Source organism: Choloepus didactylus, chromosome 6 (assembly GCF_015220235.1).
Source record: "Choloepus didactylus isolate mChoDid1 chromosome 6, mChoDid1.pri, whole genome shotgun sequence".
NCBI classification, from domain to species: Eukaryota; Metazoa; Chordata; class Mammalia; order Pilosa; family Megalonychidae; genus Choloepus; species Choloepus didactylus.
Genome location: NC_051312.1, coordinates 63,443,942 through 63,468,881, shown reverse-complemented (window position 1 = coordinate 63,468,881; position 24,940 = coordinate 63,443,942). Strand labels below are relative to the sequence as shown.

The 24,940-nt window shown below is 51.4% G+C and overlaps 1 protein-coding gene across 6 annotated transcripts in view; it reads left to right on the top strand.

The window, feature by feature from the left end:
* The window catches only part of OTOG (otogelin), a 91,390-nt gene extending 77,192 nt beyond the window's left edge, over positions 1-14,198 (top strand). Inside the window, exons 43-56 of one of the 6 annotated variants that reach the window (XM_037840297.1) lie at positions 93-287; positions 432-644; positions 1,145-1,249; positions 1,507-1,614; positions 2,078-2,179; positions 3,336-3,434; positions 4,521-4,561; positions 5,611-5,686; positions 5,813-5,991; positions 7,402-7,506; positions 8,228-8,347; positions 10,051-10,096; positions 12,445-12,524; positions 12,624-14,198. In XM_037840297.1, coding sequence (XP_037696225.1) covers positions 93-287; positions 432-644; positions 1,145-1,249; positions 1,507-1,614; positions 2,078-2,179; positions 3,336-3,434; positions 4,521-4,561; positions 5,611-5,686; positions 5,813-5,991; positions 7,402-7,506; positions 8,228-8,347; positions 10,051-10,096; positions 12,445-12,524; positions 12,624-12,824 — 1,670 coding nt within the window. In that variant the 3' untranslated portion in view covers positions 12,825-14,198. Of the gene's footprint in view, positions 1-92; positions 288-431; positions 645-1,144; positions 1,250-1,506; positions 1,615-2,077; positions 2,180-3,335; positions 3,435-4,520; positions 4,562-5,507; positions 5,687-5,812; positions 5,992-7,401; positions 7,507-8,227; positions 8,348-10,050; positions 10,097-12,444; positions 12,525-12,623 lie in introns of those variants that run through there. The other 5 variants (XM_037840299.1, XR_005217459.1, XM_037840301.1 and 2 more) reach the window with 5 other exon arrangements.
* The last annotated feature ends 10,742 nt before the right edge of the window (positions 14,199-24,940 follow it).

Below are 24,940 nucleotides of genomic sequence, written 5' to 3'. Positions count from 1 at the left end.
GCACCAGTGTGACTGTGAGACCCCTGCCCCACCCCCTCTTGTGGCCCTCGGTGGGTTCTGAATTAGGCCTTGTGTCCCCTGCGCCCCGGCAGCCTTCCTGTGCTCCAGTGACTCCACATACCAGGCTTGTGTGGCAGCCTGCAGACCCCCTGAGACGTGCCAGGATGGGACGCTGGGCCTGCCGGACCCTGAGCAGTGCCAGGTGCTCGGTGAGGGCTGCATCTGCTCCGAGGGCACCATCTTGCACCGACGCCACTCTGCGCTCTGCATCCCTGAGGAGAAGTGTGGTAGGTCTCTCACCCCCTGAGACCGGACCCTCCAAAGCTGGCCCCACCCTGGGGCCTCCTGCACCCTTCCTGCTGCCTCTGGCTTGCTCTGGGGAGGGTCCGGCCACCTTCCTCAGCCCCCGTCCCCGCCATGCCCACCTGCAGCCTGCACCGACAGCACGGGGGCACCACGGGCCCTGGGGGAGACTTGGAACAGCTCCCTCAGCGGCTGCTGCCAGCACCAGTGCCAAGCTCCAGGCACCGTTGTTCCTGTGGACCTGGGCTGCCCGGGCCCCCGTCCTGAGGCCTGCCCGCGGTTTGGGGAGGTGGCCCTGCTCGTGCCCACCGAGGACCCCTGCTGCCTGGGGACTGTTTGTGGTGAGTCCCAGCTCACACCCCCTTTACCTCCTGGATCTCAACGGTGAGACAGGATTAAAGGCTCCAGCCCTGCCCTCTGACCTTAATGGATGGGATGAGGCTTGGAAAAATTAAAGTGTCTAGTAGGGGGTTGAGTTGGGGGGAGTGGTGGGTAAAGGCACAGACTCTGGAGCCAGATAGCCTCTTCACCACCTTGCGACTGTGTGACCTCAGCCAAGTCATTTGACATCTTCTGTGCCTCATGTTACCTCCTGTAACATGAGGATCATAACAGCACCCATTTTTGGGTTGTGATGAGAATTACATAAATTAACACTGATTTAGAACAGCACATGGCACAGGGCGTGTCTCGATGAATGTTAGCTCTTCTTGCTCTCCATCCCTCCTGGGGAGTATGTGTCTTGCAGGCTGTGGGGCCCACGTGTCCAGGGGTTGGGCAGTGCTGGAGGCCAAGGGCCCTCCTGGCCCCCAGGTGACAGGCCCTGTGGCCCCTGGGCCAGTGTGTAACCAGACTCTGTGTGAGGGCCTTGCCCCAACCTGCCGCCCGGGACACCGACTCCTCACCCACTTCCAGGAGGACTCCTGCTGCCCCAGCTACAGCTGTGGTGAGAGGCCTGGGTGGGGAGAGAGCGGGAGCCATCCCACCTGGGACAGAGCAGGGAGCGCTGTGGCCCATGGCACCCCCACCCAGCATGGGGGTTGGGGTGACCACCCTGGGACCCGTGGGCAGAGACTGGGGTGTGGGGGAGGAGAGTCAGCTTGGAGACTGGGTTCCAGCTAGAGTTGAGGACAGAGCCAGGGTGAGGGCTGGGCGTGGCCAGGCAGGCACTGCTCTCCACCCTAAAATCTGTCTTTTCCCTAGAGTGTGACCCAGACCTGTGTGAGGGGGTGCTGGTCCCCAGTTGCCGCCAGGACCAGACCCTGATTGCAGGCCGCCGGGGGGATTCGTGCTGTACCTCCTACTTCTGTGGTGGGTGGATGCAGCCATCAGACGTCCGCCGAGCCTTTGGCGGGCCTGCCCCAGACCACGTGCTCCCTAGATCATGGCCACCTCCTTCCTCAGCCCTGTTCCTTGGGTGGCTGGGAGGAAAGAGTGGGGTCTTCAGATGGACACAGGGAGAAGGGTGACACCACCATCCAGAAAGAAGTAGAGGAGGAGAGGAAAGGAAACCAACTCCCCCCCGCCTTCACCCCTAGATTACTGAGCTTGAGGAAATTGATGCTTGTTCAGTGTAAGACTTTGGGTGGATGGGAGGGGGAACTTGCAGATGCTAACTCCAGGACAGGTCACGTAAGACCATGAAACCCTATTGATTTGGCTCCTGGTACACATCAGGTCTGTTGAGCCTCCCCTGCCCCACCGTAACCTGCTCTGAACTAAGCCCCTCATGAAAGGAACTGCTTGTGACAGCAGTGGCCCGCTGTCCCCACAGCCTGTGGCGATTGCCCGGATCCGATCCCCGAGTGCCAGGAAGGGGAGGCGCTCACCGTGAACAGGAGCACGGCGGAGCTGTGCTGCCCTCTGTACCAATGCGGTGAGTGGGGGCTGGTGCCTGGTGGGCCACGGGCCCCTTCACAAAGCCCTCACCCCCAGGACCAGCGGGAAGGGAATGGGGAGCAACCTGGAGCCCCCCGGTGGTGCACTCCAAAGCCACAGGGAACTGAGGCCCCTCCCGAGAGAGCAGGCCTGGCTGTGGGAGTGGACGGGGACAGGCCCAGCGCATGACGGACATGGTGCTGAGGCCACCCAGAGAGGGTCACGGAGGTCCCCAAGGGCCAAGCTTGGTGGATTCAAGTTAAAATGTTCTGGCCAGACGGTGTGAGCTTCACGGCACATCACATCGGGGGACACACCATCCAGCTGAGTTGCTATAGCAGATGTTAGAGTTGGCCTGGATTAAGGTGATAGTCTGAGCCTCCAACTTGCGTTTACCTTTTCCTTCTTTTGACCAGAAAATAACCCACTACTTTGACACTGTACAAGTGTCCAGCTCCCCCTCCACCATCCACCTCATATGTTTTTTTTTGAAACACCAATTGATAATCCTTGCTTGTGCCAGTAATTTTATTGGTAAACCAGATAACTCCTGCATTCTTCAAGAACCCCACCTTCAGTGCTGAGCTTTGCACCTCCCCTCCCCACCAAAAAGTTCTGCTGGGGCGTTGCCTCACCCATTGCCTTGGCCTCTGTGAATGAGAATGGCTGAGGAATCCCAGACTGAGAGGCCTGCCCGAAGGAAAGGAAGAAGGGAAATGTGAACCCTAGAGGGCAGCATCAGCCGAAGCAGGGCAGGCTCAGGGCCAGCCGCAAATGGAGGACATGTCCACGGGGTGTGAAAAGCCCTCTCCTGTGGGGGGAAGCATTGCCACCAGCGCTCACCCTGCCCTCTGGCTCATGTTGGACCACCCCCTCCCTCAGGTGGCACAGAATCCAGGGGAGGAGGAGGCCCAGCTGAGCGAGTCCTGTCTGTTACCTGTCGTGTCTGCTCACGGGGGCAGAACTGGGGCCTCCTGAAGTGGTTCAGTGGGAAGGCGATGAGTCTCCAGCCCCACGGAGGGCCTGAGGGCATTGAGGGTCCGAAAGAAGATCTGGGGGGCAGCCCCTCCTTAGCCGCTGTTGCAGTACTGGGCGCTCGCACTCCAAGGGGTCTCAGGCTGATGTGTCCCCTGCCTCTCCTCCCTCCGTCCCAGTGTGTGAGAGCTTCCGCTGCCCCCAGGTCCAGTGTGGCGTCGGCACCACGCTGGTGCAGGTGTGGAGCCCGGACCGCTGCTGCCCATACAAGTCTTGCGGTAAGCCCAGGACAGGGACCCCCACCCGAAGCTGGAGACTCAGGCCGGGGCCCTGCTGGGGTGGGGGTGCGGGGTGCTGGGGAGGGAACCAGGCCCCACCACTGTCATATTTGCTCAGATCCAACTCCCTCCAGAGTCACAAGAGGGAAGGGACCAAATCACCTTCCTCCCCTGCCTCCTCTCTGAGCACTGAGCATACCTACATTTTTTTCCTTCCAAGGGTGAAAGAATAAAGTTCCTTGTTCCAAAAAGGTTTTCCATATTAGAAAATCTTTATAGCAATTGCCTGATAGTAAGCATAATTTTTGCTAAAATTCACTGCAACTCTTTTGGGTAGCAGGTGGGAGTGTCAATTACCAATAATGAAAACCAATGAGGTTTATATAAAAAATGTTATTCACGAAAGAGGTGAGAAATTCTATTTTGCATTTGAGTATTTTGCTTGTCTTTCTCCAGTCCCCACCAGAAAATAAACTTTATGAGGGCAGGGGTTTTAGTTGGCTTTGTTCATTGCTGTATCCCCAAAGCACAGAGCAAAGCCCAGCATATGATAGACACTTAAAACTATTTGTGGCATAAATGACCAACTTGAGAACATTTGATAGCCATTCTGATCTTGAGCTCTTCATCTCTGAAGCTAGAACTGGTGTATCCCTTATGTGGATGCCTCAGAAATCAGCTCACACACAGGTTAGAACTGAACCTTCTCATGGTTAAAGGCTTGGAGTAGCAAAGCTGAGCTGGCTGGAACATATGTTTGGGAAATGCAGGTGGTCAGAAGTTCCACCCTTGCCATGTTTATTCCTGGAGAAGCCCCACATCTTCTCTAGAATGGCCTTGGAGGAGGGAGAGGGATGAATTTCTGATGACCAGAGGAATCCTGTAACTGGCCTGTTTGTTTATCCTCACCCCACATCCGGGTGGGGAACGTGGTATTTAGGACCATTACTGCCCACCCACCTAGCCGGGGGGCTGGATCTGGGCCAGAGGATGGGGCTGTACCTGCAGTGACAGGTCTGGGGACCCAAGGGGACCTCCACCTGGGCATCTCTGGTGAGGCGGGTCCTGGTGCCTCCTGTTTTTCAGAGTGTGACTGCGACACAATCCCAGTGCCCCAGTGCCATCTGGTATGGAAACCCTGTTGCTCCCCACCCTTTGCAGCCTGGCCCCTTCCTTTCTTTTCCTGCCTATCCCCTACCCCAGAGACCCTATTCCCTTAATCTAGTGCAAAGAGCCCGAGATTGCAATTCAGAATTCTTGTCCAAAACTCTCTCTGACTTTCTGGGCTCAATTTCCTCATCTGTAAGGTGGCATGATAATTCTTCCAAGTTATGGTGAGGATTAAGTACAATGATGATGATGATAATCCTCAAGATGGTGGTGGTGATGATGGTGGTGGTGGTGATAGTGATGGTCATGATGATGATGAAGTAATGATGATGATGACGGTGTTGATAATGGTGATGATGTGATGATGGTGATGATGGTAAGCCTGATGGTAGCTCATGTCTACTGAGAACTAACTATTTGCTAGGAGCTTTTCTACACCTTTTATGTGTATTATTACATTAATTCTCACAACTCCATGAGGTTAATTCTATGATTATCCCAGTTACACAAGCAAAGAAACTGAGGTTAACATGAAGCTAGTAAATCACAGAGCCAGGATTTGAACCCAAGAAATCTGACTCCAGAGATTATGCCCTTAACTCAAGTTGTACAGCCACTGAGGGAAGTGAAAATAGTTCAGGAAATATAAAGTTATGCCTACATCATTTGCTCAAGTATACATACCCCCCCCACACACAACACACATTTCCTCTCATTTTGTCCCCAGCCCCTATCTGTCCTCTTCTCCAAGCAATGTTCCCTTGATGATGCGGCCAGTGGGTGCTCAGGATGAAAGGAGTGGCCTGAGGCCCTGGGAGAGGACATGGGGGAGCATTCCTTAGCCAAGAGGCTCGGGAGCCACTCTGGGAGTTTTCTAGATTGACTCCTCCCTTGGCGGGAGGGTATCTGATCTTCTAAGGTACCAAGGGCCCCCAAGCCTGCCAGTGCCCTCCCCACCCACAGTGAGGAGGCAACTGACACAAGCAGGGGCCCAGGGAGCAGACTGTTTCTGAGGATGGGGCAGGGCTTCCCACCCAGGGGTGCTGACCCCCTCCACCCCACCCAGTGGGAGAAGTCCCAGCTGGACGAAGAGTTCATGCGCAGTGTGGAGAACGTGTGTGGCTGCGCCAAGTACGAGTGCGGTGAGTGGGGGAGGGAAGCTGTGGGGCAGAGCCAGGGTGGGTGAGCCAGGGTGGGGCCAGCCAGGCTGGGGTGGGTGCAGGTTGACTGGGCTCTCGGTGACTGTTGCCACACTGCGTGCTGACCAGTGAAGGCCCCTGTGTGTCTGAGCCGTGAGCTGGGCGTGATGCAGCCAGGCCAGACGGTGGTGGAGCTCTCGGCAGAAGGCGTGTGCCACACCTCCCGCTGCACAGACCTGCTTGACCCCCTTACCAGCTTCTACCAGATCAACACCACCTCTGTGCTGTGCGACGTCCGCTGCGAGGCGGTAGGGTGCTGGTGGATTGGGGTTAGGTTGGGTGTGAGTGAGACAGCCCTAGGTGTTTCAGGGATTTGAGGACACAGCTAGGGACCCCCTCCCCCAGATGAGCCTAGAGAGTGGGCATCAGAGGCCTGTGTAGAAAGTGCTGGTTGGGAGAGGCCAGGAAGGAATAGCAAGAGTAATGGGATAGATCTATGACCCAGCAAGAGTGGATATTTGATAGAGAACCTACTGCATGCCTGGCAATTCCCTATCCTTTCAGTTTGTGTGTTTGTGTTGCTTCCCCTTGTTGAGCCTAGTACCTAGGACAGTCTCTGGCCTACAGTAAGAGCTCAATAAATATTAGTCTAATGAAAGAATAAATGGGGTTGGGATTATTACCATTTTGTGGATGAGAAAACTGAGGCTTAGGAAGGTCCAGTCATTGTTGAAAAGTTCCAAAGAAATGGACTCAAATGGAGGTCTGTTCCAGTTTGCTAGAGCTGCCATTAAGCAAAATACCAGAAATGGATTGGCTTTTATAAAGGGGGTTTATTAGATTACAAATTTAGAGTCCTAAGGCCATAAAAGTGTCCAAACTAAGACATCAACAAGAGGATACCTTCACTGAAGCACAGCCAATGGCGTCTGGAACACCTCTGTCAGCTAGGAAGGCACGTGGCTGACATCTGCTGGTCCTTGGCTCCTGGGTGTTTTTCAAAATGGCTTTCTTCAAAATGTCTCTGGGCTTCTTTCTTTGCTCCACTCACTCAGCTCCTGTGAGACCTTGCTTCTTTCTCCCAGGGTGTTTCACTCTAAGCATCTGGGGGTCCTCTCTTAGCTTCTCCAGGGTAAACTGTGGGCTTCATCTCTCAGCTTAGCATCTCCAAATGTCCTGTCTACATCTCCAAGCATCTCCAGGCGTCAGCGTCAGTGTTGGCTCTTGAGCACTCTTAAGTACTCCCCAAATAGGCAGGGCCCACACCTCCATGGAAATAATTTAATCAAAGTTCTCACCCACAGTTGGGTGAGTCACATCTCCATGGACACATTCAGTCAAAAGGTTCCACCCAACAAGATTGGGTTAAAAGATCTTGACTCTTCTGGCATCCATAACAGTTTTAGACCAGCACAAGGTCTCTCTGGAACCAAAGCTGGCACCCTTAGCCACCAGAAATGCTGCCTCTCAAAGAGTGGAAACACTCTTCCTCCACTGGGGCTGGGGCCAGTAACTGAAGGAAGGGAGGCTGAGGGCGAGCGTGAGGACGACCTGCCAATGGAGACAGAAGAAGGCTGGGAGTTGCCCTGCCTGAGCACCTTCAGGGGGCTCTTCCCCGGTGTCTGGGCTCTGAGACAGGCAGACAGTGGGAGGGCCAGGAGGTGGAGGGGCCAGTGGACAGGTAGCTAAGGGCCACCTGGTTCCATCTTATCCCACAGAACCAGGAGTACGAACACCCCCGGGACCTGGCAGCCTGCTGCGGCTCCTGCAGGAACGTGTCCTGCCTCTTTGCCTTCCCCAACGGAACCACCTTCCTGTTCTTGGTAAGCAGCCATTTTAGTTTGTGAAGCTGCTCAAAGCAGATGCCATGAAATGTGTTGGCTTGAACAATGGGAATTTGTTAACTTACAAGCTTATGGTTTTGATGCTGAGAAAAATGTCCCAGTCAAGGCATCACTGGGCAAAGCTTTCTTCCCAACGACTGGCTGCTGGAGACCCTGGACTCCCCTGCCACATGGCAAGGCACATGGCAGCGTCTGCTGGTCTGTCCCTTCCCTTCCAGGTTTCTTTGCCTCCGGCATCTTACTTCCATGGCTTTCTCTCTCTCCCTCCCTCACTCTCTCTCTGTATTCACCACATTTATATTATAAAGGACTTCAGTAAGAGGATTAAGACCCACCCTGGGCCACACCTTCACTGAAGGAACCCTATCAAAAGATACTATTAACAATAGGTTTAGACCCACAGGAATGGATTAGCTTTAAGAACATGGTTTTTGTGGGGTATATGCAGTTCCAAACCACCACACAGCCCATTAACTATCCCCCTGGGAAGATGTCTCAGAAGGGGAAATTGAGGCTCCAGTGATTAGAGGACACCTTTGACCAGAATCCTCTCTGGCTCCTAGGCCAGGGTCTAGTACAGAGGGGGCCCCTGGGCAGTGCCAGGCCCTGGGCTGCACCTGTGCTTGGAGCTGTGCCCTGCAGCTCACTCAGCCCCTCCATCTGGCCAGCAGCCCCAATCACCCACTTCTCTGTCCTGCAGCCCGGGGCATCCTGGATTGCCGAGTGTGCCCGCCACCACTGCAGCAGCACTCCCCTGGGTGCTGTGCTGGTCCGCTCTCCTATCAGCTGCCCACCGCTCAACGAGACTGAGTGTGCCAAGGTCAGTGCCTGCCTCCTCCTGGGGCCAGGGGCATTGGTGGGGTGGGTGTTCCTGGGTGTCCCTGGAGCCTGCACTTGCACTCCCACCCTCACCCCAGATCCACATATCTATGCTTGCATTTTGCTCTGACCACATCGCATCTTGCATCCTCACCCATCACGTGGCCACACGCAGGTGCACTCAAATGTACACCATCACATGTTGTCCTAGTTTGCTAATGCTGCAGAATGCAAAACACCAGAGATGGATAGGCTTTTATAAAACTGGGGTTTATTTCGCTACACAGTTACAGTCTTAAGGTCACAAAGCGTCCAAGCAATCAGGTACCTTCACCGGAGAATGGCCAATGGCGTCCAGAAAACCTCTGTTAGCAGGAAGGCAGCTGGCGTCTGCTCCAAAGCTCCGGCCTCAAAACGGCTTTCCCCCAGGACGTTTCTCTCTAGCAAGCTTGCTCCTCTTCAAAACATCACTCCCAGCTGCACTCTTTTTTCCTTTCTTTGAGTCAGCTCATTTGTATAGCTCCACCGATCAAGGCCCACCCTGAATGGGCGGGGCCACACCTCCATGGGAACATCTCATCAAAATCATTACCCACAGCTGGGTGGGGCACATTCCAAGCAAATCTAACCAGCACCGAAACTTCTGCCCCACACAAGACTACAAAGATAATGGCATTTGGGGGACACAATACATTCAAACCGGCACACATGTCTAGGCACACGCTTACCTACACCAATACAGGCAATCAGCCACACTCACACACCACACACTCCACAGGAACATTAACACACCTGGAATGGCAGTGCACACACTGCACTGTTGCACACCAAGGCTGTCCACAGATATACTCTTGCACACACTTGTCCCACACATGCCTCAGCACAGCCCTGTGACAGGCTAACCAATGATAGCACTAGCATAGATGGTCATCAGGATGGCACAGCTCAAAGAAAAGGGTTTGGGTTTATTGTCAAATTATTAAGGATCCTGAGATTAATATTGGACATTCAAATATTTCTGACTCACCTAGAAAACAAATGCACATGCACACACCCAATCATATTCATACATATGATCTCACATGTACACACAGATCCCACTTGGACACACATGCACTCAAGTAATGCATGCAAAATCAGACACACATACACCCACACTTACACATGCATACTTGCACATGCTTATCTACAAAGAACCCCATTGCATCCAATGTTTTATCTGTTTCACAGTAGAGGAGGAGGGCTGTAAGGGATAATTATCCCCATTTTAGAGATGGGAAAACCAAACCCAGAGGAAATGGGTGACTTATCGAGAGCTGAGATAGAGCGGGTGCCACTGACCCTCTCCCTGAGTGGGTGTAGCCCCTGCACCTTTCTCCTTCCTGACCCTCTGTGCACAGAAATACTAATGGCAGTGGGGTAAGCAGTGGGGGCATGAGGGGGGCTGCCACAGAAGAGAAGGAGGCCCTGTACCATCTTACTCCAGCCTCCAGCTGCATGGGGATGGTGGGCTGCCCTAGAGCCAGTTGTCCTGATCATCTCCGTCTGGCCAGGGGCTGATGGACAGCAGGGCCAGGAGCTCCTGCCCTAGGGTATCTGGGAGGAGAAGACTCAGGACTCTTGGACTACTTTAGCCCATTTGCTGGGTTCTTGGCCCCTGGCCTGGGAGAGGCCTCCCCACTCATCTCCCTCCTCTCCTTCTAGGTTGGGGGCTCAGTGGTGCCTTCGTTGGAAGGATGCTGTCGGACATGTGAGTGAGCAGGGTTGAAGCTGGGGCTGAGGGGCTCTGGTTGGGGGTCAGGATGTCATGTTGGGGTTCAGAGGGCTGGGTTTCTGGCCTGGTGGCTCTCCAGGGGTGAGTGGACCAAGGGATAAGCCCAGCCACGAGGCTCATGACACTGGCACAGACACGCAGGTGGGCAGAGGCTATACTCATGTTCTGTCCCAACGCACGGCCCCTGCATCTTGTTGGCAACAGCAGGCACTGGGGTAGGAGGTCAGTAGCTCGCCAGCCACTCTGCCTCCTCCTGCCCTGCCAAGAGCCCCAGCCCAGGTGCCCCCATGTGAGTCCTCATCCTGAGGTGCTGCCTGGATGGGATTCAGGCCTAGAGGTTTCCTGATTGGGTCTGACTGAGGGGTGTGTTTATCTGTCTTTACACCCTGGCCCCTGGGTCCCCGGACACCCAGAACCTGCAGCCCCCAACCACATACACAAGCAGCCTAGGATCTTTGCCCACCTGACTTCCCCTGGGGCCCTCAGACCCCTTCCTAGGAGGGCAGTAGAATTTGGGGCCCTTTTATGTCCCCATCACATACTCCAAGAAAGGTGGACTTAGTGCCTCTTTGACTGATGTGTGACCCACAACCTCATGTTCCCTGGATGTCCCATGTGCTCCCGTGTGACCCGTGTGCCCTCTCCCCAGGTTCCCCGGGGACCTTGTTTCCCGTGGTCCCTGTTAGTCCCGCCTCTCCTCCACGGGTTAGTGTCCACTGCCGCCCAGGTACTCCTCCCGGAAGCCCATGGGACTGGAGGCGGGCAGCTGCATTGCTATTGCCAACCATGTCCCTTCTGTGAGGCGGCCCTGGGCTCAGGGGGTGGAGAGGGGGAGGGTGCACCCCTGCTCCCTGCCTCCAACCACAGCCATGCAGCCCACAGTGCATGCCAGGTAGTGAGCTGCGTCCCCTGGGCTTGCATGTGAACGCTTCAGCGGTGCCTGCTCACCTGCTGCCCACCTGCTGGTCCCCCTGCTGCCACTGCTTTGCTCCTGCCAGTCACGCAGCCCATCTCGGTCCAGGGCCCAGAGGGACCATGGCCAGGACAGCCCTTGTTTTGCCTGCCTCCTGGGAGCAGAGAGGGAGGGCAAGCTGGACTTAGCTCCGGCCAAGAGCCCTCCAGGCAGTGAGGTGGTAAGGCCCAGAGGTCAGAAGAAAGGATCCCACACCATTTCCATTGGGCACCCTGGGGTTTCAGAGCGAGCCCATGCCTCTGACAAACATTTACAGAGCACCAACTATGTGCCAGGCACTGTTGCAGGCACTGCAGACACAGCAATAAACAAGGCAGACAAATATCCCTGTCCTCAGGGAGCTTGCAGTTTAATGGGAGAGGTAGAATGACAACTAAAATACGTTATAGCATGGATGTGGTGGGTTTTATGGGGCCTGGAAGTTACGCAATTTGGTGGGGGAGGGGGTGCTCATTAAGAAAAAGAATGTAAAATTACAAATCCATATTTAGGTGTGAAAGTGAATGAAGTGAATGTTTATTTAGAATGAGAAAATAGCTCACAAGTTGCAAAAAGACTCATGCAAAAGAGGATCCTAAAGCATAAGCTTCAGCAACTGAATTATAAATGCTCTCTGGTAGGATGGTGATAGTGTCCTGGATAAAAATAAGGTCAGGGAGGGCTGGGGGGACCCCTGGGTGGAGAGGGAGAGTTGCGATTTCAGGAAGGAGGATTAGGAAAGGCCTCGCTGGGGAGATTTTTAAGCAAATTGCTGAAGGAGGCGAGGGCCGAGTGAGCCCTGTGATTGGTTGTGGGAGGCGCCCTGCAGGCAGAGGAAGCAGCGTGCTTCTCAGCTGTCCTTTCTGGATCAGCTCTGTGGGGTCGGCCACTCCTGGCCCCTTTGATAGCTATGGAAATCCAGAGAACCTGCTATATGTAAGCATAGGACTGGGGGCTGGGATTTCATTCACTCAGAAAATTGCAGAATTATAATGCTAGGAGCCTCCTCAGGGTAGGAAAACGGAAGCTCAGAGAGGAATGACGACATGCCCAGTGCCACCAACAGGGGTGGGGAGGCAGCCTACCCTGTCCCCAAATCCTCCTCTTCCCTAGCACCAGCCTCCAAGGCTGGCCCTGCCCACCACCCAGGCATCTTCCTCTGTTCCACCTGCTTCCAATGCCCTGTCTTTACCTTCCCCGACTCCACCTCCTTCCAGGGCGTGTGGGTTGAAAGGCTTGCCCTTTGATAAGGAAGGGCACTAACATAGGAGAGGTCCCTCCAGCATGACCTAACTGCCCCAGGCCGGCCTGTCCCATTGCCCTTAGGGAGCCTGCCTCGGCCACGGCCTCCTCACCCACCCTGTCCCCCCAGGTAAGGAGGACGGGCGTTCCTGCAAGAAGGTGACCATCCGCATGACTATCCGCAAGAACGACTGCAGGAGCAGCTCCCCTGTGCGTGGTGCCTGCATCACAGGGCGGGGAGGGGGAGCTGGAGGGGGCTTTGGGGGGCAGGGCCCACCCAGGTGGCCTCATGGGCCTGCCCGTCTGCAGGTGAACCTAGTGTCCTGTGATGGGAAGTGCCCTTCTGCCAGCATCTACAACTACAACATCAACACCTACGCCCGCTTCTGCAAGTGCTGCCGCGAGGTGGGCCTGCAGCGGCGCTCCGTGCAGCTCTTCTGTGCCACCAACGCCACCTGGGTGCCCTACATGGTTCAGGAGCCCACCGACTGTGCCTGCCAGTGGTCCTGAGGCCTGGGGCCGGGGCTGACTGAACCCCCTCTGCTGCCTCACTTTCCATCCAGCTGGCCGTGTGTGTGTGTGTGTGTGTGTGTGTGTGTGTGTGCACGCCTCTGTCTGTATGCATGTGCAGGGGGTGGGGGCATTAAAGGGGTGGAGAGCTGGTTGTGCCAAGCATGGAATGTGGGCAGAAGCACACAGAGAGCTCAGAATGGGCCACACCTGCCCATCCTGGCTTCTTCTCTGGGCTCCCCCTCCCTCATACATGGGAGAGTGCCACACTGAGGGCTCAGAGAGCCCAGCTCTGTCCTGGCTTGAGGTCGGGAAGGGTCCTAGATGCAGAGACAGCAGGTCCTGCTCACCTGTGCCTCTGGCCACAGTGATTTGGTGGAGGGTGTGAGAGTGCTCTTGAGAAGGTGGGGCCAGAGCTGGGTCTGAGACCAAGAGTGGAGGCCCATTCTCTTTCTTGGCTCTAAGAAGCACAGCCATAGCAAAAGGAAAGAGGGCTTTAATTGCAATGCTCAGGCCTGTGTTGTTGCCCAAAAGGACTTTGCAAGAGCAAAGAGGGTGGATTCCTCAGGCCCAGGTCCTCTCCCCAAGGTCTGTGAGATTGGTTGTGGTCCCCCTGCCTCCACACAAAGACTGAGGAGTGGATTTGGTGACCTCAGAGTTCTCTGTGGCCCCAAGAGGGCTGCTCTGATATTCCATAATTGACATTGTACTTCAGGAAAGAATTGAGAGGAACAAGCCCATGTCTGTGCCTCAGTACACCCCCACCCCACACCAGAAGGCGGCCTGGCACTTTTGAGGAGTGGGGGGCATCCAGCACAGCTCATCTTGGGTATTGGCAGATAAACCCACCCCTCCAAGGCCCCAGATGGTTTATTGGGAACCTTCACCTTCAAGTGTAGCTCCTGGCTTTGCAATGTGCCTTTTCTCCAAGGACATAGCAGAGTTGGTCTCTGGAGGAGCCAGTGGCTCAACCAATTCCAGGCCCTCTTCTTCATGGGAGAGCATCTGTCAATGGAAAATGCAGGCCCTGTGCGTGTGCAGTCTCAGAGGCTCTGAGCATCTGTCAGAACCTTGACTCTGAACCTGAGTATCCCCCTTAAAGCCAGGACCAGACGCCCTCCGCTCATTCTGAAGACCCCCCACCCCCACCCCATGCCACTTTATGCTGCCAGATCCAGCGTGCATGAGGATGAGGTTGTTCAGGCGCCTGCACTGCTCTGTCTGGAGATGTGTGGCTGCCCTAGTGCCCCTTGAGATTAGGGGCCTGTACCGGGATAGTCCCCCAGCTGTTTCTGCAGCTTCTTTGTTCCTGTATCTGTGAATGTTTATGTATCCAATAAACTGCAGGAAGACATCAGTCCTTTTAGCATCTCAGAGGGTGTCAGGTTTGCTTTGAATCTGAAGGAGCATCATCTGTGCAGAGAAGACCCTATTTTATGGCTCTGGGGGGGCAGCCTGACTTCTGCACCACCATGCCCAGCACCATGTCCCATACAAAGCAGTCCCAGTGAACGTCTGCTGATTGGAATTGCGTTACTAGGAGACTGGCTTCTGGGAGAATGGGTGGGAAGAAAGTAGATGACATTAGGAGCTGGGGAGTAGGGTGCACAGTTGGGGGGTCTGAGGAGCAGTCCCAGCTCTGTGGGGGCAGGGGCAGCTGCCTCTCACACAGCATATGAGTGGATCAGGCCTTGAGAGTGGGTTTCCTATCAGCTTCTCAGCATTTCTGTATGTATTTCCCTATAGAGCTTGGTAAGTTTTTGCAGCCACCATCAGCTGTGCTGTGGTTTGGGTTCTTATTGACTCCTAAACTTTGGTACACCATTGTGTACCATTTGGTACACCAGAAACCATTGGTACACCTAAGAGGCAAGTGGGAGGGTGCCAAGTGCTTGAAGAAACCCCCTTAGTAGGAGTGGAAACATCTAGGGCCTGAATCCATGCTTTGGGTATAAGAGCCTCACCCCACCTGGAGAATCCCCCTTTGAAACTAAAAACTTGGAGGGCTTGGATTTTATTTCACAAGGAAGCTTTTTTCCTCATTTCACATTTGTCTGTGAGTATGAACCCTGGGCCTGCCTTTCTCTAATGAGAAGATCGCTGTGCAGCCTCTTAAGCAGCACATTCTAAATAAGCAATGAATTCAAGAAGAAATCAGAATGGAAATTAGACAACATTTTGATCTGTGTGATTATGAAATTATGACGTATTAAACCTGTGAGATGCAGCTAAAGCAGTACTTAGAGGGACATGTATATCCTAAAATGCATGCACACTTTTTAATTTCTCATCATTGCAGCCAGAGATGGGATGCGACAGGGCTTCCAAACTTTTCCAACATTGATAATGACCAGTGGCTTGCAATCAATCATTTCCTTAGGCACTACACACATATCAGTTTGACAGAGAGTTTCAAACCTTGAGCTCAGCAGAAGATGACTTTAAACATACCTTTAAAGAGGAGTGATTTAAAATCCTGATTCTATAAACAGCAAGATGTTTAGACCAAGACATAAAGGAGTTCTTTAGCCACTGTTGGAATCCCAGTGTTCCTGGCTGTTTATCCACAAACTCACCTCCATTCTCATCTGTTTATGCCAAGATAGAAGAAGGCAGCTTCTGAACAGTCAGGCCACTCTAAGTCAGTTGTTGTGTAGACAGAGGCAGAGGGTGGCAGCTCAGGTCAGCTAGCCTTGACCTAAATGTCTTGGTTTAGGAGGGTGGCTCTAGGCTTCCAGACACCTGCTCCCCGCATCTGATGACCCAGATTTGGTGGCCTGGCCCTCATTACAGCCAGTTGGCAGCAGTTACCTTCCTGCCTGCTCCACTCCCACCAAATGCTGATACATGGCCATAGCTTCAGATGGTCATGCCCATTGCTGGAATCCCAGGGTTATTGGATGTCCATCCCCAACCTCACCTTCACTCCAACCCAGAAAGCCCCTTCTGCCTGCTCCTCCTGGACGCCAAGCTCTCACCTCAACCCTTTGTCCAAAACTCCCAGACTTGTTTGCCCAACTTACTCCTGAGGAAACCAACCTTTTAGGCTGAGACACTGGAGTGAGAGATTAACAAGGAAAAGGAAAATCACCAGCCAGTATGAGACCCTGCTCTGCACTGTGGGGAAGACAAGTCAGGGTGAGAATTTTAGACCTTAATCAGTGTAGCTCATCTTCCCTCCAAAAAGCCAGTGCCAATAGTGCTGACATGAGTGGTCATTGGTACAATTTGGAGATGTCAATTTAAATTTAAAATGCAGGCAAATCTCATTTTATTGCTCTTCACTTTATTGCACTTTGCATATACTGTGATTTTTACAAATTGAAGGTTTGTGCCAATCCTGTGTCAAGCAAGTCTGTTGGTGCCATTTTTCCAACAGCATATGCCCACTTCATGTCTCTGTGTCACATTTTAATTAAAGTATGTACATTTTTTTAGACACAATGCCATTGCACACTTAATACACTACAGTATAGTTTAAACATAACTTTTATATGCTCTGGGAAACAAAAAAATTCATATGACTTGGTTTATTGCAATATGTGCTTTATTGTAGAATATTTATTTATTCTGAAACCAAACACTCAATATCCCTGAGGTTGGCCTGTACATATACCCTTTGACTAAGCCATCCTATTTCTAGGTATCTGTGGTAGGCTGAATAATGGTCCCACAAAGATGTCCATGTCCTAATCCCTGGAGTCTGCAAACATATTCCTTTCCATGGTAAAAAGGACTTTGCCGGTGAGACTAAATTAAGGACTTTGAAATGGGGAGGTTATCCTGCCTTATCTGGGTGGACCCCATGTAATCACAAAGGTGCTTGTAAGAGGGAGGCAGGAGGGTCAGTGCCAGAGAGAGGAGATGGGAGGAAGAAAACAGAGGTTGGAGTGATGCACTGTGAAGCTGGAGGATGGGGCCACAAGCCGAGGGATACTGGCAGCCTCTAGAAGCGGGAAAAGGCAAGGGAACAGATCTTCCTCCAGACCCGCCAGAGGGAATGCAGGCAGCCTGCTCACCCCTTGATCTTAGCCAAGTGAAACTGTGTTGGACTACTGCCCTCCAGAACTGTAAGAAAATAAATTTGCATTGTTTTAACCCACTAAATTGTTGCAATCTGGTACAGCAGTGATAAGAAACTAAAACAGCATTTAAAAAAATAATCCATACAAAGAGGCATGGGCCAGGATGTTAATTGCGGCATTGTCCTAATTAAAAAAAAAAATTGGTAACAACTTCAGATGCCTATCAATAGAGAATGGTTAAATAACAGGTGCAGCCGCACTCTAGAATATTATGGGGCCCTTTGGGGGCTCACATGGTAGGCCCTCCAGGCTGTGTTCAATGAAGAAGGGAAATCGTCTGTCAGTTCCCACAGAATGACCCGCCTCCTTTAGGCACCTATATGGACGCGCGCACACGCACACACACACGCCCATATGTATGTCTCATTCCCTTGATGGTTCTTTAGGACTGCAGAGGGCCCTCCTGGCTGTTGGGACCAGCTGACTCAAGGGCAGTTTTGGTCCTGGCGCAGCCCATTTTGTCCTGAGAGTACCAGAGGCCGTCGCTATGTGCAGGAGGAGGACGTGAGCCCCTCTGGCCCAGACTCAAGGCTCGAGGGGATTCTGTAGCATCTTGCCCACTCTTTGCGCATGACTTAAAGCTCAAGTGAAGCCCAGAGGCCACGTGCCCCACAGGTAAGAACATAAAGGCCCAAGACCAGCTGGTCACTCCGAGAGTTGGTGGCCGAGCAGGGCGGCAGCCTGCAGCCCCCCATGATGTATTTGCAAACACTAGGGGTTTTGAGCCCCAGAACCATCCCATTCTCCGCGGTGCAGGCTCAAGTTCCCACTCTGATTTTCTGGGCTTAATCCTCTTCCTGTGGAAATCAATAAGGACATTGTGATGGAATGATTCACGTTCAAGGTTAGGCCAAAGAAAATTGGAGGCGACATGCTGATTTTAGTGCCCTCACTGAGAGGGGAGCCAGGCCCACTCTCAGACCCCTTAACCCTTTCCTCGTTGACCCCATCAGCTCTGTCAGCACCAACCCTCTCACCTTCAAACCCCTTCCCCAAGACCTCCCGTGGCCATTTCACCCCTAGTGTGGCTGTGCCTTCTACATTTCCCCAAGACTTTGACCACACAGGCCTTGGGTCTCTTGGACTTGAAATGGCCATTTGGGGTTGGCAGAGACTGTCACAGGCACGGAACGGGATTAGCTCCAAATTGAAGGTCAAAGGCTACTGTGTGTACGAGTTCATTGGCCACATCCAGCCCCAGGAAATCTCCCCTCAGCAGGGCTTTTTCCCCTCCAACCCCCTTTCTTGAGTCTCAGGACTCCTCTCTCCTGCTTTCCTGGGTTGTCCTGTGAGGAGAGAGGAGGAGGAGAGAGGAGACCACATTCCACCTCCCCCGTTTTTTTTCTCAGGGAGAGCAAGTCACAGCTACTCTGTGGCTTAAATATGCTAGAGGTTTATTTCTCCCTCCAACAAAAAATCCAAAACAGGTGTTCCACAGTAGCTGCAACCTTGCATCCAAAATGATTCCGAGACCCTGGCTCCTTCTGCCTTGAGGTTCTAGCATCTTCAGTACCATGCCCCAAGACTGCCACACTCACCGGCATCACATCAGCACACAGAGGTGTACAGAGAGAAAGCACCGGAGGTTGGGGAGAGCAGGAAGGAAAGTGGCTTGCTCTCTTCCATTCACATTTCTCCTGGTCTGAACTCGCATACCTGGCCCCGCCTAACCGCAAGGGAGGCTGGGAAATGTAGTCCAGCTGCGTGCCCAGGAAGAAAAGGAGGTGGGTCTGGGGGACGGTCTCTTCTTGGTGAGGAAGTGGAGATATCGAGGACAACCCTTGAAAAGTTTGGCTGAGAAAGAGAGAAGAAAGATAGGGCATGAGAAGGGCCTGAGGTCATGGCAGGATTTATTTGTTCAATGGTTTGGGGAAGGCAGTGATTTCCCTGGAAGGAGCCCGTGGAGAGAAATTGAGGGCCTCAGAGGTTGTCAAGGGCCAGGAGGCCCATGGCTTGCAAGAGAAGCAAAGGTGATGGATGAAAGCACCTCTGTCTAGGTAGACCCTGCCCTAGGTCTTCGTTGATCTCTGTGTGTCTAACATCAAACTCAACCCTGAAAAATGAGCACAAATATGCCCCGAAAAACCAAGTGTGGGAGCCCGGGAAGCAAGGAGTTAAAGGGTGCAGGGATGGGCAGAGCTGGGAGCCAGGTGCACCCCAAAATACTGTGGTAGTGCCAGTTAATCTCCTGCAGCAGGCAGGAGGCCTGCACAGCTGTCTCTCCCAAGCTGGAGCTGCATCCCCCCCACACCCGCCCACCCCACCCGGCCCCTTGCCCAGAGTTCCTGGCAGACTGGGGGAGAAATGGGCAGGCGACATGGTGGCTAATGGTCCAGCCCCTGCACCCTCAGAGAACTCGTTTTCTAGAGCTGAGCCATCCTCTGGGCTTGCTGTTCAGTCCCCACTTGCCATGGGCAAGTGCCTCCCCCAGCCAGGCTCCATGCCATGGCCTATGCCCGCTGCCTCACCTGGAATGCCCTTTTCCTCTCTTCTCCCCAAGCAACTTCTACCTAGCCTTCAGACCAGGCTTGAATCCCACCTGGCTGCAAAGCCCCAGCCCCCTTTGATTTCTGCTCACCCCTAACCCCCGCCCCTGGTTCGGCTTGTCTGGGGCTCTCATGCCAGGCCAGTGTCTCTGCTCTGCTCAGGGGAGACAGACGCAGGCCTGGCTCCCCGTTCATTCACTCACTCACCCACACATTCATTCATAGCAGGTGAGGGAACCCAGGCTCAGAGAGGTTAAGTCGCTTACAAGCTGGGGGGTGGAGCCCACACCCATCTAACTCCAGAGCCCACACTCATACTTTCCTCCTCAGATGGGTAAAAGCACAAAGAGGATGGCTGGGGGTCTAGTGGCTTGTACTCCAGGCCCCTTCCTCCAGTAAGCCAGAGGGGACAGAGGAAAGAGGGTTTTGGTGTCTCTTCGGCCAGTTACCCATTACACAACCTTGGCAAATTTCAAGTCTCAGTCCTCCACTGCCAGGAGGGGACAATAGCTCTGCATCCCAGGGTTGGCAAGAGGGTCAGGTGAGATCATGGATGGGAAAGGCTGGGCAAACTGCCGACGGCTGTGCCCATGTGTGAGGCTGCCCGGCTGGGGAAAGGGATCTCAGCCCAGTCCAGGGCAAGAGGAAAGCAGGAACAAAGAGCCCAGCCTAGCTCCGGCCCCTCCTCCGTCCGGCAGGGTCTGGGGCTCACCTCTAAGCCTTCACTTCTGCAGTGCCCTAGCCAGCTGTGCAATTCTGCCTCTGTTCCACCTGGATGAAATCATAGTGCATAGAAGCATTGGAGCTGGAGAAGTGGCAGGATGCAGGGGATGGGCTTGGATTGTGGGGTCAGGCTCTGTCTCTGAGCATCTGTGTGATTTATCCCCTTTAAATCTTCTTCCTCATCACTAAAATGGGAATGAGAATGACTATTTGGCAAACTGATAGTGAGAGTTTTTAGAGGTAAAGCCTCTGATCTATGGTGGGCAGTTAATGAGTGGAGTTATTGTTACCACTACAGAAAGATCATCTTCACCAACCTTTACATTCTTGGGAATAGGAAACTGATTCCAGAGAGAGGTGACAGTGACTTATCCAAGGTCTCACTGCAAAGTAAGCAGCAATGGAGGCAGCACCAGACTCCAAACCCAGGGCTCCTACTGTTGCCACCTCCAAAGAACCTTCCCTGCTCCGACACAGCCCGCACAGCCTCTACTCTCTGAGTCACCCGCTGGGCATGCCAAGGCCCCCATCTCCTCCTAAGACAGGAAGCTCCCCAGGTGGGACCCGAGCCTCACGCTCTTGCCCCAGCCTCCCCTATGGTGACTCTCCCAGGGCCAGGCTCTCTGCAAGGTGTACAGAGCCACCAGGGAAGCCAACTCCTCAAGGGGATTCCTGGATCTCGGATGAGCTGAGTGGCACTGGACCCAGGGCTGGAGTGGAGAGAGAAGTGAGAGAGGGAAGGGTTAAAGGCTCAGCAGCTGAGGCAGGCAGCCTGCAGACGGCTCAGCCGGGTGCTGGGAGGCCTGCGCCATTCCATTCCTTTGCAGATCAGTTACACCCAGCTGTCTCCCTCCCCACCGCCCAGTGCCCCCCGGATTAGGCGGGAAAGGATGCCCGGCCTGCAGCCTGCACACGGCCCGTGGGGACCAGCGCCTGCAGCCCACGCCTCCGCGACAGCTGCCGAGTGTCAGGCAAGAACATAGATCAGCAGCATCCTGGCAGAGGTGCCGCAGCCCAGGCCCTGCCCCCACCATGTGCAGGAGGGGCCCCTGAGGAGAAAGAGGGTCTGTGAGGGAAGCGACTGCTCCCAAAAATATCTCCTCTGCCCATATGTCACTGTGCTTCAGATTCCACCACTAGACGTTTTAGAACCTTTGGGTCTTCTAGAGACACCAGTTTAAAAGTACACAATGCGGAGAAGTTGGCAGTCTTATACACAGCTGATAGGAAGGTCAAATTCATGGAAATTTCATTTAAATTTATGAAGCATATATGAAGTCCCTCAAAAACGTCTGTCCCTTTGTCTCAGTATTCTCACTCCTGGAAATTTAACTTAAAGAAATAGTCTGTAAAGTGGAAAAAAATGTTATGGTGTTATGAGTTATAGTTTCATGATAAAAAAAAAACTGATGTCATAAATACTCTCTCTCACAGATGATATGGCCAAAGAAATTTTGAAACTAGAAAATACTTGTAGCTGTACTGAAAAACATGAAAGCGTGTCATCAATAAGCCACAAATATGAACTTTCTGGAAACTATCGAGCAAATGGGAGGTAGCGTCATGTAGCAGTCAGTGACCTGCACTCTAATCCTGGTTGCCTCATGTTCTAGTTCTGTGACCTCTCAGAGCTTCAGTTTCCTCCACTGTAAAATTGGACTAATGATTAAAATAGTGGTGAGAACGGTGTGAGGATTAGAAGAGATCGTGTGTGGTAAACATCCCTGTGATCCCACCAGCAGATGATCCTGACAGTAGAAATCAGTACCACCCAATAGGTGGATGTTACAGTAAGTCCCTCTCAGCCACCACCTACACAGTGGCAGAGAACCCACCAATTCTGATTAATTTAGGTTTTTCTTATAGATATTATCAATTAATTAAGACTCATGGGCCAACTGAAAACGATCAACCCCAAAATGATGAATAGGCTGAGTAGAAAGGGGAAATTGCCCTCAATGAACACCCATCAATTCAAGAGGAGAAAAGGGAAAACTATGAATATAGAATTCTTTAAATGGTGAAAATATCCTCTGAAAATAAAGATGAGGAAAAAAAGAGTTTTTCAATCAGACAGAAGCTGACAGAGATCACCAATACAAGGTCTCGACTACAGGAAATGTTAAAAGGAACCTCTGCAGCCCAAAGGAAAATGATACCATATAGACATTTTTATCTTACATAAAGGAATGAAAGTACTAGGAATAGAAAATATGTAGGTTTGTATAAAAGAATTTTTCTGTTTTTTTATTGCTTTAAAAGTAACTGGATGGTTATGGAGGTATGAAGAGGTGGGCAAATCCTCTCCCCAGAAAACAAGTATAGAGCTTGAAATAAAATTGTCAAAATAACTATTTCATGGCTCTGGAAATTGACCAAAGGCTGAAAAAAAATTTAGAAATATTATTCTTGAAAACCTGGTCCAGCTTCAGGAGTCTGAGCATCTTGCCTGGGATGCCCCATCCATTGTCACCCCTAGAGCACAGTCAGTGAGAACGGTATTGAGAAATAAAGCCATCCCGGGTTGTCCAGAGCTGACCTGGTTTTAGCTCTGAAAGTCCTGCTTCCTGTGAAGCCCTTGGTCACCCTAACTGTAGTTTTACTTGCATAAGGTTGGCTACAAAATCCAGCAGATTTGCTGTCGGATGTGAAGGACTTGGTTTGGAATGGAGGTGGGGAGCTTTTGGTTTGCTAAAGTTGATGAAATGCAATATACCAGAAATAGACTGGCTTTTACAGTGGGATTTATTAACTTACAAATTTACAGTTCTGTGAGGCCGTGGAAATGTCCAAATCAAGGCCTCAACAGGATGATGACTGGACTCTGAAGACTGGCTACTGGCAAGCTTGGGCTCTTCTGTCAGATAGCAAGGCACATGGTGACGGCTGCTGGTCCTTCTCTCCCTGGTTTCATTGCTTCCAGCTTCAGACTTCAGCGCTTCTTCTCTGAGCTTCTGTGTGTTTCTCTTTCAGTTTCTGTATCTCTTAGCTTCTGTGGGGCTTTTCTCTAAACTTGTCTCGTGGGTTTTATCCTCTTATAAAGGACTCCAGTAAGAGGATTAAGACCCACCTTGAAAGAGGTGGGTCATATCTTGATTGAAATAACCTATCAAAAGTTCCCACCCACAATAGGTCTGCACCCACAGAAATAGATTAAAAGAACATGATCATTTCTGGGGTACACACAGCTTCAAACCATTATAGGAGGAAACAAGCTTTGACAGCTAAGAGTGTCAAACTCAGTAGGAAACAAAATGGGAAAATCCAGAGATTTTGCTAGCCCGTGTTAGCAGTCCTGGGAAACACAAGTGGCAGAGCAGACAAGAATTTAAAGAGGAGCTCCAGAAAAGGAGCGAGACTATTAACGGCTGAGATAAAATCTCCACCTATCCCTGACTGATTGGGGAACTATGCTCAGGTGCATAGATTTTGTTTTTGTCGTCGTTGTTGCTTCCAAGACCAGCAAAAAAAGAAAAAGAAAAGAAAGACTTGGCAACTGGCTGCAGTTTTTTCCTAAAACAGCTTTATTGAATTATAATTCACATACCATATAATTCATCCTTTCAAAGCATACCATTCAGTGGTCACTATTATTTTCACTCATTTGTACAACCATAACCACAGTCTAAGAACATCTTCGTCACCTCCAGAAGAAACCTAGTATGCACTAACATTCACTCCCATTTCCTCCCCAAACCACCGATACCCCCACCCCACCTCCCCCGCCCTAGAGAAACATGAATCTACTTTCTGTCTCTATAGATTTATCTATTCTGTACATGTCTTATAAATGGAATGATACAATGTGTGGTCTTTTGTAACTGACTTCTTTCACTTAGTATAATGCTTTTAAGGTTCATCCATGTTGTATCATGTATCAGAACTTCATTCCTTCATTCCTTGTTACTGCTGAGTAATATTCCATTATATGCCTATACCACCTTATATTTATCCATTCATCAGATAATGAACATTTGGGTTGTTTCCACTCTTTGGCTGTGATGGATAATGTTGCTAAGAACATTCGTACATAGTTTTTGTTTGACATATTTTTCAGTTCTCTTGCGATCTAATCTGGGAGTGGAATTGCTGAGTCCTATAGTAATATTAAGAAGGTTCCAATTTCTCCACATCCACATCAACTCTTGTTATTATCTGTCATTTTAATTATAGCCATCTAGTGGATGTGACATTGTATCTCATTGTGGTTTTGATTTGCATTTCCCTGATGGCTAATGATACTGATCATCTTTTCATGTGCTTATTGGCCATTTATATATCTTCATTGGAGAATGTCTATTCAGTTCCTTTGCCCATTTCTAGCTGTATTATTTGTGGGTTGTGCTTATTATATTGTTGTTGAGTTGTAGGAGCTCTTTACATAGCGTGGATACAAGTCCCTTATCAGATATATTATTTGCAAATATTTTTCCTATTCTGTGTGTTGTCTTTTCACTTTCTTGATAGTGCCCTTTAAAGCACAAAAGTTTTTAATTTTGATGAATCCCAATTTATTGATTTTTCTTTTGTTGGTTATGTTTTTAATATTATATCTAAGAATGATTTGCCTAATCCATGAAAAATTATTCCTATATTTTCTTCTAAGGATTTCATAATTTCTGCTGTTACATTTAGTTATGTGATCCATTTAGGGTTAATTTTTGTGTATGGTGTAAGGAAAGGGTCAAACGTCATGCTTTTGCAAGGGAATATGCAGTTGTCCCAGTATCATTTGATGACAGACCCTTTTCCTCATTGAATTGTCTTGGCAACTTTGTGGAAAATCAATAGAGGGACTCTAAATGCGTGGGTTTATTGCTGG